A 14,057-nucleotide genomic window follows, 5' to 3' on the forward strand; every position below is an offset into this window, starting at 1 on the left:
ACTTTATGATGCCCTAAGATTAAGATGGGAATAGGTTTATGTTTCGATGTCTGTGGGATTGTCCAGAATGAAATTGTGGGGAGGGCTGTTGCTGAACTGAGTTTCAGATCAAATTCACCTGGACCTGGGGAATAGCTGAAGGTTTGGAGCCAGGAAGGACTTGCCAGCATTAAAGATGGCGGCCATGCAAGTCGGGTGGCGCCAGCATTAAAGATGGCGGCCATGCAAGTCGGGTGGCGACAGCATCTTCCAGTCGCATGACCTCACAACGGATACAGAACAATCGCTGGGGGTCAGTCCGCCGGAAGAGGAAATGATCGCACAATAACGGGCGACGTCATTCAAAAACAGAAACATCCGGAAAAAAAGGTGAAAAGGCTGGTCCCGGGCTTAAAGTAAAATAGAGAGAAATGGAGGGAGAGGGAGTGATGTGGGGTGGGGGTTGCCTGAGAGGATGTGTGCTGGGAGAGGGAGAGGGGTGTGGGGTGGGGGTTGTCTGAGAGGATGTGTGCTGGGAGAGGGAGAGGGAGTGTGGGGTGGGGGGTGCCTGAGAGGATGTGTGCTGGGAGAGGGAGAGGGGTGTGGGGTGGGGGTTGTCTGAGAGGATGTGTGCTGGGAGAGGGAGAGGGAGTGTGGGGTGGGGGGTGCCTGAGAGGATGTGTGCTGGGAGAGGGAGAGGGGTGTGGGGTGGGGGGTGCCTGAGAGGATGTGTGCTGGGAGAGGGAGAGGGGTGTGGGGTGGGGGTTGTCTGAGAGGATGTGTGCTGGGAGAGGGAGAGGGAGTGATGTGGGGTGGGGGGGGATGTCTGAGAGGATGTGTGCTGGGAGAGGGAGAGGGAGTGATGTGGGGTGGGGGGGGATGTCTGAGAGGATGTGTGCTGGGAGAGGGAGTGGGAGGGTCAGTAGGAATAATGAGGAGGGGGAGCTGAGGAGGGTTAGAGAGAGGGAGGGGGAGTTAGACAGAGTGAGCACATGAGGTGTCAGGTAGCGTATGTGGGGAGTGTGGGCAGACTGACGGGAGAGAATGGTGTGGTTCTGCTGTTTTAAAATCCTGTCTGAACGTTCAAATATAACCAATCTCAGCAGCTGAGCTCAAGACTGATCGCCAGTTTTCCATCCAACCTGCTTATCCCTTCATTTGCTTCGACTCCGATATCAACTGTGCTTTAAATATGTCCTGACACTGACCACCCACGGCCTTCCCAGCCAGAGAATTCCAAAGATTGATGTGGAGAATATTTTACTCCTCTCAGTCCGAAATTACCAATCTGTAATCCCAAAACTATGTCTCAGCTTCTCGATTCTTCACCACCTCAGTTTCTATCCTGTCAAACATTTTCACAATCGTACACGTTTCAGTTAGATCACCTCTTACTCTCGAACTCTAGACTGTAACAGCCCAGCCTATTCAATCCCTCCTTCTCGGACATTGCTGTCTTCCCTGGAATCATGTGAACTGTTGCATTCTTTAAGATAAATAGGTCATTGTATAGACATTTAATATCAAACAGGGACAGTACCACCAAAGCTGTGTGTGACTGCTCCGAGTTATTTTACTCTTATTGTCCAATCCCTTCACCAAAAGGATCAATGTAACATTTGTCTTCCTGAAGTAAAATCGAAAAATGCTAGAAACTTAAATTTAATTATAGTACATACTGCTAGGTAGATCCAAAAAAATTCAATAAGGTTGAATAAGGTTTTCCTTTCGTAAATCTGTGTTGACTCTCTCATCACATTGAGATTTTCATAGTTTCCTCTTGTGACTTCTCTCATCCTGTAATAGATTTTTTTTCTCAAGCTCACTGCCAGGTTGATAGACCCTAGTCTCCTCTCCCTCTCTATCCTTTCTTGAAAAGTAGAATTATCATCCAGTCCCCTCGGACTTTTCAGAATGATTACATCCCGTGCAGCCATTATCAATTTTAAAATCAGTTGAACTTATCAAATATAGAAAGTTAAGCCCCATTCATTTCTCTGGTACCTTTTCTTTGCTAGCTTTAATCACTCTTATTAGACCTGTCGCTTCCTGCAATTTCTCTTATTGTTTCTGCCTGATACTGTGAAGATAGACCTAAAGGATACGTTTTCAATGCTCAGTGTAGGTGGTAGTGGAAACCGGTGGACCTGGAAGTTGTCATCACTGGTTTGCCGGTAAGTTCTCGCGTCATTGCCAAATTGGAACAAACTGGTTTGTGGGTAAAAGTTATTAGCCCAGCAGCACCAGGTAGCTAATTCAACGAACCTGTGAAGAGCCCTCTGCTGCTTGGCTGCTGGAAGGTGGATACCTCCTCATGATGCACTGGAGCCCAGCACTCCCACATGTTAAACCCTCCCATCACACCTGTGGCCATAGACCTGTTTTGTTGTCATCATAGTCTTACCAGACCGTACGGGGCTACTCTCTTATTAGAGAGAAGCAACTGGTGGTGATTTAACCTGAGGGCCACCCTCAGACGAGGGAAGAGGTTGAGAAGGAGAGTCCTTCATGGTAACCTCAAACTGGTGACGGGAGTTGAACCCAAGCTGTTGGCATCACACTGCTCTGTAAACCAACAATCCAGCCAACTGAGCTAAACCGATTCCCCTGTAGACCCATTGCAGAGGGACTCTCAGTCCTCAGCCGTTGTGACTGTGACCAGTTTAAAGCTCAGAGCTTTTGAAAGGTGCTGAGAGTTGTGGTTCTGACTTCAACTCAGTAACTCTGAGGCTGAGGTTCCTCAAGCTGCAGGCATTCGCAGGATGGTGTTTGATACTGTGCCATGCAACAGACTTGTGAGGAGAGCTATGCGATGCAAAGAAAGAGTCAGGAGCAATGTGGTTACAAAATTGGCTCAGTGATAGGAAACAAGAGAGTAATCATCAAGTGATATTTTTCAGGCTGGAGGATTATTTGTGGTAGAGTTCCCCAGGTGTTGGGGCCTTTGCTTTCCCTGATATATATTAATAATCTGGATCTCGGGATCCAGGGGACAGTTTCAGAGTTTGTGGGTGGCTTAAAATTTGTAAATTATGAGGACAGTGTGGAACTCCAAAAAGACAAGATGAGGTACAATGCACAGCAGTGTGAACTGATATACTTTGGGAGGAAGAATACTGAAAGACAATATAAAACAGGGGTACAATTCTAAAGTGGGTACAGGAGCAGAGGATGTATATGTGGCAGGACAGGTGTGGAGAGCAGTTAACAAAGCACAGTGTTTTATTCATAGTGTCATAGAATACAAAAGCAAAGAGGTGATGTTAAACTTGTTCCAGACACTTTGTTAGGCTTTACCTGGAATATTGTGTACAGCTGTGAGTGCCACATTATAGAAAACCTCAGGATGTATTGGAAAGAGTGTGGAAATGGTTTACAAAAATGGTTCCAGGAACGATAAACTTCAGTGGCGAAGATAGGTTGAAAAAGTTGGGACTACTCTCCTTGGAGAGAAGGAGGCAGGGAGGAGATTTGATAGATGTTTTCAAAATCATGAGCAGATTGGATAGAGTCGAAAGGGAGAAGTTGTTCCCAGTAATAAAAGTGAAAAGGACTAGAGGGCGTAAATTTAAAGCCAAGTGCAAATAAAGCAAAAGGGTGATGTAAGCTAAAGCTTTCATTTACAGCTCGTAGTTATGGTCTAGAATGCACTGGTTGGACATGTGGTGGAGACATGTTCAATTGAGATATTCAGCTGGCTGAATATTTGGATAGAGTAAGCAGGAGATTGTCCCAAGGTAATGTGGCTCATTTGAAGAGCTGGTGCAGATATGATGGGCCGAATGTCCTGTTTCTGCACTGTAACAATTCTGTAATTTCATGTGGCCGTCTGGGATGATGCTGCTGCCCATAAAGTCCCAGTGTTGTCCATTGGAACACCAGCCCTTTGTCACAATTCATCAAAGCAGCCCCTCTGCACCCAATTCTGAACTTCTGAGTGGCACTTTGTGTTGAAAACAATAAATGCTGGAGGTCACAGCAGGTCAGACAGCATCCTTGGAGAGAGAGAGCAAGCTCACATTTCGAGTCGAGATGATTCTTCATCGGTTTGTCTATATTACTCTGTTTAAATAATTTTTCTATGTTAGGGCCCAGTCAGATATTAAGTTGATTAGGATCTAGTTTGTATTTTATCACTGCTGTATTTGCATCTTCCCTTTTTTTGGGAGCATTGCCTGGTGGAAGCATGTGGATACTCAGAGGCTGACTAAACAGAATGTGATAAACTCTCCTGTGCACCATTGAATACCAAGTTTGGGTTTCACTCATCAAACATCCTCCTCCACAGAGACCAGGAACAGCGTCAGACTGACAGGAAATCGATAATGTTCAGTGACATGGATTTTGAAATAGAAGAAGATAAACTGTGAGTAATTGTCACCCATTAAATACTCAAGTGGCACGGAAATCTGATTGACTGTTGTTGGTTTGTGTGTATTCACGGGGTACGGGGATCACAAGCAAGGCTGGCATTTATTGCCCATTGACTGTCACTGAGCAGGTCAGGAAGCACCATCCTGATCTTTTACAACCAGTCTGTGAAGGCCATTCCTGCAGAGCTGTGAGTTAGGGAGTTCCAAGCCTTTGGTTCAGTGATATCCATCTGAGTGAAGACACTGAGGCAAGGAGGGCAACTTGAAGCTGGTGAAGTTTTGAATTATCTGCTTGGCAAGGTTGGTGTTGTTCGTTTCAGCTGAACCAACCTCAAGGAACTTGTGCGTACCATCGACAGCCATTGTGGTGTGCTGGTGGGGGGAGAGTTGATACTGATCCCAGTCACAAGCCAAATGCACAAGCTCTGTCCAGGGTGGGACCTAGCTCTTTGCATGTTGCTGAGGCTGCACCATCCACCCAGCATCAAAGAAAGGCCCGCCCAGTCCTGACCACCCCGCCCAGTCCTGACCACCCCGCCCAGTCCTGACCACCCCGCCCAGTCCAGACCACCCCGCCCAGTCCTGACCTCCCCGCCCAGTCCTGACCTCCCCGCCCAGTCCTGACCTCCCCGCCCAGTCCTGTCCACCCCGCCCAGTCCTGTCCACACCGCCCAGTCCTGTCCACCCCGCCCAGTCCCATCCACCCCGCCCAGTCCCGTCCACCCCGCCCAGTCCTCACCACCCCGCCCAGTCCCGTCCACCCCGCCCAGTCCCGTCCACCCCGCCCAGTCCCGTCCACCCCGCCCAGTCCCGTCCACCCCGCCCAGTCCCGACCACCCCGCCCAGTCCCGACCACCCCGCCCAGTCCCGTCCACCCCGCCCAGTCCCGACCACCCCGCCCAGTCCCGACCACCCCGCCCAGTCCCGTCCACCCCGCCCGCCCTGACCACCCCGCCCAGTCCTGACCACCCCGCCCAGTCCTGTCCACCCCGCCCAGTCCTGTCCACCCCGCCCGCCCTGACCACCCCGCCCAGTCCCCACCACCCCACCCAGTCCTGACCACCCCGCCCAGTCCCCGCCCAGTCCTAACATTCCCGCCCAGTCCCCGCCCAGTCCTAACATCCCCGCCCAGTCCTGTCCACCCCGCCCAGTCCTGTCCACCCCGCCCAGTCCTGTCCACCCCGCCCAGTCCTGTCCACCCCGCCCAGTCCTGTCCACCCCGCCCAGTCCTCACCACCCCGCCCAGTCCTCACCACCCCGCCCAGTCCTGACATCCCCGCCCAGTCCCCGCCCAGTCCTGACATCCCCACCCAGTCCTGACCACCCTGCCCAGACCACCCCGCCCAGTCCTGACCACCCCGCCCAGTCCTGACCACCCCGCCCAGTCCCCGCCCAGTCCTAACATTCCCGCCCAGTCCCCGCCCAGTCCTAACATTCCCGCCCAGTCCCCGCCCAGTCCTGACATTCCCGCCCAGTCCCCGCCCAGTCCTGACCACCCCGCCCAGTCCTGACCACCCCGCCCAGTCCCCGCCCAGTCCTAACATTCCCGCCCAGTCCCCGCCCAGTCCTGACATTCCCGCCCAGTCCCCGCCCAGTCCTGACATTCCCGCCCAGTCCCCGCCCAGTCCTGACATTCCCGCCCAGTCCCCGCCCAGTCCTGACATTCCCGCCCAGTCCCCGCCCAGTCCTGACATCCCCACCCAGTCCTGACAACCCCACCCAGTCCCGACAACCCCACCCAGTCCCTGCCCAGTCCTGACATTCCCACCCAGTCCCCGCCCAGTCCTGACATCCCTGCCCAGTCCTGACAACCCCACCCAGTCCCCGCCCAGTCCTGACATCCCCCCCAGTCCTGACATCCCCCCCAGTCCTGACCACCCCACCCAGTCCTGACATCCCCACCCAGTCCCCGCCCAGTCCTGACATCCCCACCCAGTCCCCGCCCAGTCCTGACATCCCCACCCAGTCCCCGCCCAGTCCTGACATCCCCACCCAGTCCCCGCCCAGTCCTGACATCCCCACCCAGTCCCCGCCCAGTCCTGACATCCCCACCCAGTCCCCGCCCAGTCCTGACATCCCCACCCAGTCCCCGCCCAGTCCTGACATCCCCACCCAGTCCCCGCCCAGTCCTGACATCCCCACCCAGTCCCCACCCAGTCCTGACATCCCCACCCAGTCCCCGCCCAGTCCTGACATCACCACCCAGTCCCCGCCCAGTCCTGACATCACCACCCAGTCCCCGCCCAGTCCTGACATCACCACCCAGTCCTGACATCCCCACCCAGTCCCCGCCCAGTCCTGACATCCCTCCAGTTCTGACAACCCCACCCAGTCCCCGCCCAGTCCTGACATCCCCGCCCAGTTCTGACAACCCCACCTAAACTCCACCCAGTCCCCGCCCACTCTTGACATCCCCCCAGTCCTGACAACCCCACCCAGTCCTGACAACCCCACCCAGTCCTGACAACCCCACCCAGTTCTGACAACCCCACCCAGTCCCCGCCCAGTCCTGACAACCCCACCCAGTCCTGACAACCCCGCACAGTCCTGACAACCCCGCACAGTCCTGACATCCCGCCCAGTCCCCATCCAATCCTGACAACCCTGCCCTGTCCTGACAACCCCACCCAGGCCCCACCCAGTCCTGACAACCCCACCCAGGCCCCACCCAGTCCTGACATGCCCACCCAGTCCCAACCATCTCACCCAGTCCTGACTACCCTGCCAGTCCCGACCACCCTGCCCAGTCCCAACGAGCTCGCCCAGTCCCGACCAGCTCACCCAGTCCTGACCTCCCCACCCAGTCCTGACCACGCCCCCCAGTCCCCGTCCAGTCCTGACTACCCCACCCATTCCTCACCACAATGAAGAGACCTGTCACACACCCTCCTGATATCAGGTTTTTAGATACTTGAGATGTATTGTGGCATCGAGAGAGTCAGTCTGGCATTACAGAGATGTTACAAATCACAGGAAATCAGGCCACTGGTTTCAATGGGTGTAAATGGTGTGGACAAGATGGTCCCCCCCCCCCCCCCCCCCAAAAAACCTCTCACTCCATCCCTTTCAACTCTACATGCATCACCTTCCTATAGTAAACAGTAGGGCCCTTCAGATTCGTGATGAAGGGCTTATGCCCGAAACGTCGATCTTCCTGCTCCTCGGATGCTGCCTGACCTGCTGTGCTTTTCCAGCACCACTCTAATCTCGACTCTGATCTCCAGCATCTGCAGTCCTCACTTTCTCCTAATAGGGCCCTTCAGCCCATTGGCTGTGTGCTAACCCATGTACTGTATACAAATCCCACATTCCAGCACTGGGCCTACAGTTTAAAATGTTGTGACATTACAGGTGCTCACTTGCGTACTTGTTAAAGGTCGTGAGGTTTCCTGTCTATACTACCCTTCCAGACAGCCTCTGCCTTCCAGACTCCCACCATCCTCTGGGTGAAAAGACTTCCCTCAAATCTCCTGGATCTTCAACCTAGAGTAAACTGAACCTTCTCTTCACTTCTTTTTCAAAAGTTTATTTAGTTTCTCCTTAAATACATAAATTCAATAAGGAAACGTGCAAAATCCACACTGATGACCTTATTTTGTTTTAAATTTCTGGATAATTATTCTTTTACATCCTTGAGTAAAGGTTGCACTATCTCTTCTGACCCTGGCGAGCCTCTCATTCTTTTAGCTCATTGTTTCAATATCGAGATAACAGCAGCAGTCCTGATTTGTTTTTTTGTTAGTCTAGACACCAGCCTCTGCTGTTAAATCCGCAGCCTCTTCAAACACACAGCTCCTGTACTGTTATTCATTTGCTGCTCTAACTCAATTCCAGTCAAGTACCTGCTGCCCAGCAGCCCAGGCCTGAGGGTTAATATCCCCCATTTGTGGACTGCATTATCAGTGACATTGGAGCTGAACCCTCTGGAGGATCCTCCTTCTCAAACCAATCCCGTCTTCTCTCCACCTCTCTCTCTCTCTCTCTCTCGCACTCTCTCTCTCGCACTCTCTCTCTCGCACTCTCTCTCTCGCACTCTCTCTCTCGCACTCTCTCTCTCGCACTCTCTCTCTCGCACTCTCTCTCTCGCACTCTGTGGTGTAAAATTCCAAGCAGTGGAATGTGGTGAAACGGTTAAAAATTATGTCCCAATACATGTGTGAATCTAACCGGAATGGAGGTGTTGCTTAGTCCCGTGTGAATCTTATTACACCCCTCCCCGTGTGAATCTTCTTATCTGTATGTAACCAGAATGGAATGTGTTTTTTAGCCTTGCTCTGCTGTTCACATGAATGTTTATATCTGGAAAAGAGTATATCAGCTGGAAAAGTCTCCAGTTCGGTGAGTCTGCTCCGGGGTTACGTTTAACCGCCGAGCGTGGGTTGTTGGCAACCGCTCTACGAGAACTGACGGCTCCCAGTTCCGGTAACATGTAGAGTGAGTATAAGCCAGACCCGTTGTGGCGACGCTGCGGGGAATAAAATGCCCATATTCTAGCAGACTCGCCTCTTGGTCGTTTGTTCTGTGTCAGACTACTCTCCTACGAACCTGACCTTGAGAATTTTTTAAAACATTTGGCGTAGTCGAGCAGGGTCAATCGCAATTGAGGAGAGATTTTGATACAGAACAATGTTTTGGAAAAAGACTAAGAAACCAGAAGAACAAACTGTGGAGGTCCCGACCGTCCCGGGATGGCATGGATGTGGGCATGTACGTGGCAGTTTGTTTGAGAGAGGATCCCAGTCCTGCCGAAGAACCCCTTGCCTGGGGTACAGCGGAGGATGTGGGCATGTCCAAAAAGCTGAAGCGGAGTTAACAGAATTGAATGGGATTGAACTGAACTGAACTGAGTGGAACTGAAGTGAATCAAATTGAACGGAACAAAATGGAACTGAGCTAAATTGAATTGAAATGGACGGAACTGAATTGAACACAATTGAATTGAACTAAACAGACCTGAACTGAGCTGAATTGAACTACACTGAATTGACTGAACTGAAATTAACTGAAACGAATTGAACTGAATTAAGCATAATGTAACACATGTATTGGGCCAAGCAGTGGAATGTGGTGTAAAATTCCAAGCAGTGGAATGTGGTGAAACGGTTAAAAATTATGTCCCAATACATGTGTGAATCTAACCGGAATGGAGGTGTTGCTTAGTCCCGTGTGAATCTTATTACACCCCTCCCCGTGTGAATCTTCTTATCTGTATGTAACCAGAATGGAATGTGTTTTTTAGCCTTGCTCTGCTGTTCACATGAATGTTTATATCTGGAAAAGAGTATATCAGCTGGAAAAGTCTCCAGTTCGGTGAGTCTGCTCCGGGGTTACGTTTAACCGCCGAGCGTGGGTTGTTGGCAACCGCTCTACGAGAACTGACGGCTCCCAGTTCCGGTAACATGTAGAGTGAGTATAAGCCAGACCCGTTGTGGCGACGCTGCGGGGAATAAAATGCCCATATTCTAGCAGACTCGCCTCTTGGTCGTTTGTTCTGTGTCAGACTACTCTCCTACGAACCTGACCTTGAGAATTTTTTAAAACACACTCTCTCTCTCGCACTCTCACTGTCTCTCTCTCTCTCTCACACACACACACACGCACAGCCCAATGGATCTCTTGGGCTATGGCCATATTCCCGACTTTTCCTTTAGTAGTTCAGTTCCATAACCACTGCACTACCATACTAAATCAGTTCTCTATCTGCTTGTCGCTATTCCGCCCTGGACGTGGCGGTTTTGCTGTTGAATTCTGGCAGTTTCATTTTAACCTTCAGTCTCAGATATCCAAAGGGGTGTTCACACCATTGCTTTTCCATTCCAAGTTTGAATCAGGCTTAGTCTTCTAGTTAATTGCCACTGGTAAGTGCTGAGCTGTAACATTTTACTGTTTGCTGTAGAGTTTTGCTGCTGTTGATGACCCACAGCCATCAAGCCTCATTGGGGATGGAAGGAGCAGAACAGTGGACTGTTTAGTCGTCTGATGGTACAGAATTTTGAGTAGAGCTGAGAAAAGACACATCTGTGAGAGTTTTTCATCTTGCACTCATTAAGAAAGTGCACAAGAAATACCAGTTTAGTGGGAGGACCAGCCTTCCCAGTTTGAATATATATCAGGCGTGGCTGTTAACTATCAATTATCATTGATTGGTGCATTCTCCATGGCAACACACCTGCCAAATGGAGTCTGCTTGCCAACCACTCAGCACTCCTCTCACACAGTATAAATATCAATCTTTGAATTAATCTTTTGTGAATGCATCTGATGAGTGCAAGACAAAAATCATTGACAATATATCTTTTTCTCAGCCATTGTCTATGTGGAACATTGCTGCTGTGCTGTCAGTTTGTTTGAATGGACTAGGAGTATGCTTTTCACATCACTGTAATGAATGTCAGCTTTTTAATGATCTGTTTGCTCTATCAGGGGTATTCCGATTGTGCCTGGGACCGTGACACTTAAAAAGGATTCTCAGAATTTAATTGGGATCAGCATTGGAGGAGGGGCTCAGTACTGTCCCTGTTTATACATTGTGCAGGTAAAGGAGCTCACTGTAAACTTCCTGTCTGGAAACTTCTCTCCCTCTCTTCTGTGAAAGATTCTGCCCACTCCAGAACTCAGCCACCCTCAACACTTCACAACCTGCTGAGTTGGTTTGTCATTCCTTGTGCAAGCCGGTTCCCATGGAGCTGTGCTTACTTGAGTATTCTCGGGGTGCTAAAGTTATTCGGTTTGTCCTCTGCTCCTGCTAAAGACGAGGTTTCTTCCCTCCACTGGGAGCTCAGCTCAGTCCCTCATTAAGTCTGAGCTGTTCCTTGTACTTTCCGCCCGTCAGATTCTCAAATGGGCGCACACTGTAACTTTGAGCTTTCCATCGTCCAGATGCTCAGGTGTGATACAGAGTTGAACCCTGTGTCTCCATGCTGCTCCCAATCCCTTTAGCTCAGTCTCACCCCATTCCTATTCTATTCCATCTCTGCTACCACTTCATTCAGGCTCTGCAGCACCACTCAGTTCTGACACGATTCCCATTCCACTCTGACTGTGCTCCTGCTCTGATCCAGCTCCACTCTGCTCTGACCCTGCTCCGACCCTGCTCCAGCTCCACTCTGCTCCGACCCTGCTCCTGCTCCGCTCTGCTCTGACCCTGCTCCAGCTGCGCTCTGCTCTATCCCTGCTCCTGCTCCACTCTGCTCTGACCCTGCTCCACTCTGCTCTGATCCTGCTCCGCTCTGCTCTGACCCTGCTCCAGCTGCGCTCTGCTCTATCCCTGCTCCTGCTCCACTCTGCTCTGACCCTGCTCCTGCTCCACTCTGCTCTGACCCTGCTCCTGCTCCACTCTGCTCTGACCCTGCTCCTGCTCCACTCTGCTCTGACCCTGCTCCTGCTCCACTCTGCTCTGACCCTGCTCCTGCTCCACTCTGCTCTGACCCTGCTCCTGCTCCACTCTGCTCTGACCCTGCTCCTGCTCTGACCCTGCTCCTGCTCTGACCCTGCTCCTGCTCTGACCCTGCTCCTGCTCTGACCCTGCTCCTGCTCTGACCCTGCTCCTGCTCTGACCCTGCTCCTGCTCTGACCCTGCTCCTGCTCTGACCCTGCTCCTGCTCTGACCCTGCTCCTGCTCCACTCTGCTCTGACCCTCGTCCTGCTCCACTCTGCTCTGACCCTGCTCCTGCTCTGACCCTGCTCTGACCCTGCTCCTGCTCTGACCCTGCTCTGACCCTGCTCCTGCTCTGACCCTGCTCTGACCCTGCTCCTGCTCTGACCCTGCTCTGACCCTGCTCCTGTTCTGACACTGCTCCTGCTCCACTCTACTCTGACCCTGCTCCTGCTCTGACCCTGCTCTGACCCTGCTCCTGCTCTGACCCTGCTCTGACCCTGCTCCTGTTCTGACACTGCTCCTGCTCTGACCCTGCTCCTGCTCCACTCTGCTCTGACCCTGCTCCTGCTCTGACCCTGCTCCTGCTCCACTCTGCTCTGACCCTGCTCCTGCTCCACTCTGCTCTGACCCTGCTCCTGCTCCTGCTCCACTCTGCTCTGACCCTGCTCCTGCTGCGACCCTGCTCCTGTTCTGACCCTGCTCCTGCTCCACTCTACTCTGACCCTGCTCCTGCTCCACTCTGCTCTGACCCTGCTCCTGCTCTGACCCTGACCCTGCTCCTGCTCCACTCTGCTCTGACTCTGCTCCTGCTCCACTCTGCTCTGACCCTGCTCCTGTTCTGACCCTGCTCCTGCTCCACTCTGCTCTGACCCTGCTCCTGCTCCACTCTGCTCTGACCCTGCTCCTGCTCCACTCTGCTCTGACCCTGCTCCTGCTCCACTCTGCTCTGACCCTGCTCCTGCTCCACTCTGCTCTGACCCTGCTCCACTCTGCTCTGACCCTGCTCCTGTTCTGATCCTGCTCCTTCTCGACTCTGCGCTGACCCTGCTCCTGCTCCACTCTGCTCTGACCCTGCTCCTGCTCCACTCTGCTCTGACCCTGCTCCTGCTCCACTCTGCTCTGACCCTGCTCCTGCTCCACTCTGCTCTGACCCTGCTCCTGCTCCACTCTGCTCTGACCCTGCTCCTGCTCCACTCTGCTCTGACCCTGCTCCTGCTCCACTCTGCTCTGACCCTGCTCCTGCTCCACTCTGCTCTGACCCTGCTCCTGCTCCACTCTGCTCTGACCCTGCTCCTGCTCCACTCTGCTCTGACCCTGCTCCAGCTCCACTCTGCTCTGACCCTGCTCCTGCTCCACTCTGCTCTGACCCTGCTCCTGCTCCACTCTGCTCTGACCCTGCTCCTGCTCCACTCTGCTCTGACCCTGCTCCTGCTCCACTCTGCTCTGACCCTGCTCCTGCTCCACTCTGCTCTGACCCTGCTCCTGCTCCACTCTGCTCTGACCCTGCTCCTGCTCCACTCTGCTCTGACCCTGCTCCTGCTCCACTCTGCTCTGACCCTGCTCCTGCTCCACTCTGCTCTGACCCTGCTCCTGCTCCACTCTGCTCTGACCCTGCTCCTGCTCCACTCTGCTCTGACCCTGCTCCTGCTCCACTCTGCTCTGACCCTGCTCCCGCTCCACTCTGCTCTGACCCTGCTCCTGCTCCACTCTGCTCTGACCCTGCTCCCGCTCCACTCTGCTCTGACCCTGCTCCCGCTCCACTCTGCTCTGACCCTGCTCCAGCTCCACTCTGCTCTGACCCTGCTCCAGCTCCACTCTGCTCTGACCCTGCTCCAGCTCCACTCTGCTCTGACCCTGCTCCTGCTCCACTCTGCTCTGACCCTGCTCCAGCTGCACTCCACTCTGTTCTGACCCTGCTCCACTTTGCTCTGACCCTGCTCCTGCTCCACTCTGCTCTGACCCTGCTCCAGCTGCACTCCACTCTGTTCTGACCCTGCTCCACTTTGCTCTGACCCTGCTCCTGCTCCACTCTGCTCTGACCCTGCTCCAGCTGCACTCCACTCTGTTCTGACCCTGCTCCACTTTGCTCTGACCCTGCTCCTGCTCCACTCTGCTCTGACCCTGCTCCTGCTCCACTCTGCTCTGACCCTGCTCCTGCTCCACTCTGCTCTGACCCTGCTCCTGCTCCACTCTGCTCTGACCCTGCTCCTGCTCCACTCTGCTCTGACCCTGCTCCTGCTCCACTCTCCTCTGACCCTGCTCCAGCTCCACTCTGCTCTGACCCTGCTCCTGCTCCACTCTGCTCTGACCCTGCTCCAGCTCCACTC

At 53.2% G+C, this 14,057-nt stretch overlaps 1 protein-coding gene across 2 annotated transcripts in view; it reads left to right on the forward strand.

Annotated features, from left to right (window-relative positions):
* Positions 1-325: 325 nt before the first annotated feature.
* The window catches only part of pick1 (protein interacting with prkca 1), a 45,553-nt gene continuing 31,821 nt past the window's right edge, over positions 326-14,057 (forward strand). The window contains exons 1-3 of one of the 2 annotated variants that reach the window (XM_043680005.2): positions 326-369; positions 4,268-4,345; positions 10,776-10,887. In XM_043680005.2, coding sequence (XP_043535940.1) covers positions 4,305-4,345; positions 10,776-10,887 — 153 coding nt within the window. In that variant the 5' untranslated portion in view covers positions 326-369; positions 4,268-4,304. Of the gene's footprint in view, positions 370-1,893; positions 2,154-4,267; positions 4,346-10,775; positions 10,888-14,057 lie in introns of those variants that run through there. The other variant, XM_043680004.2, reaches the window with a different exon arrangement.

This window comes from Chiloscyllium plagiosum, unplaced genomic scaffold (genome assembly GCF_037043375.1).
Source record: "Chiloscyllium plagiosum isolate Xiang-an unplaced genomic scaffold, Cpla_swu_hap1 HiC_scaffold_33, whole genome shotgun sequence".
NCBI lineage: Eukaryota > Metazoa > Chordata > Chondrichthyes > Orectolobiformes > Hemiscylliidae > Chiloscyllium > Chiloscyllium plagiosum.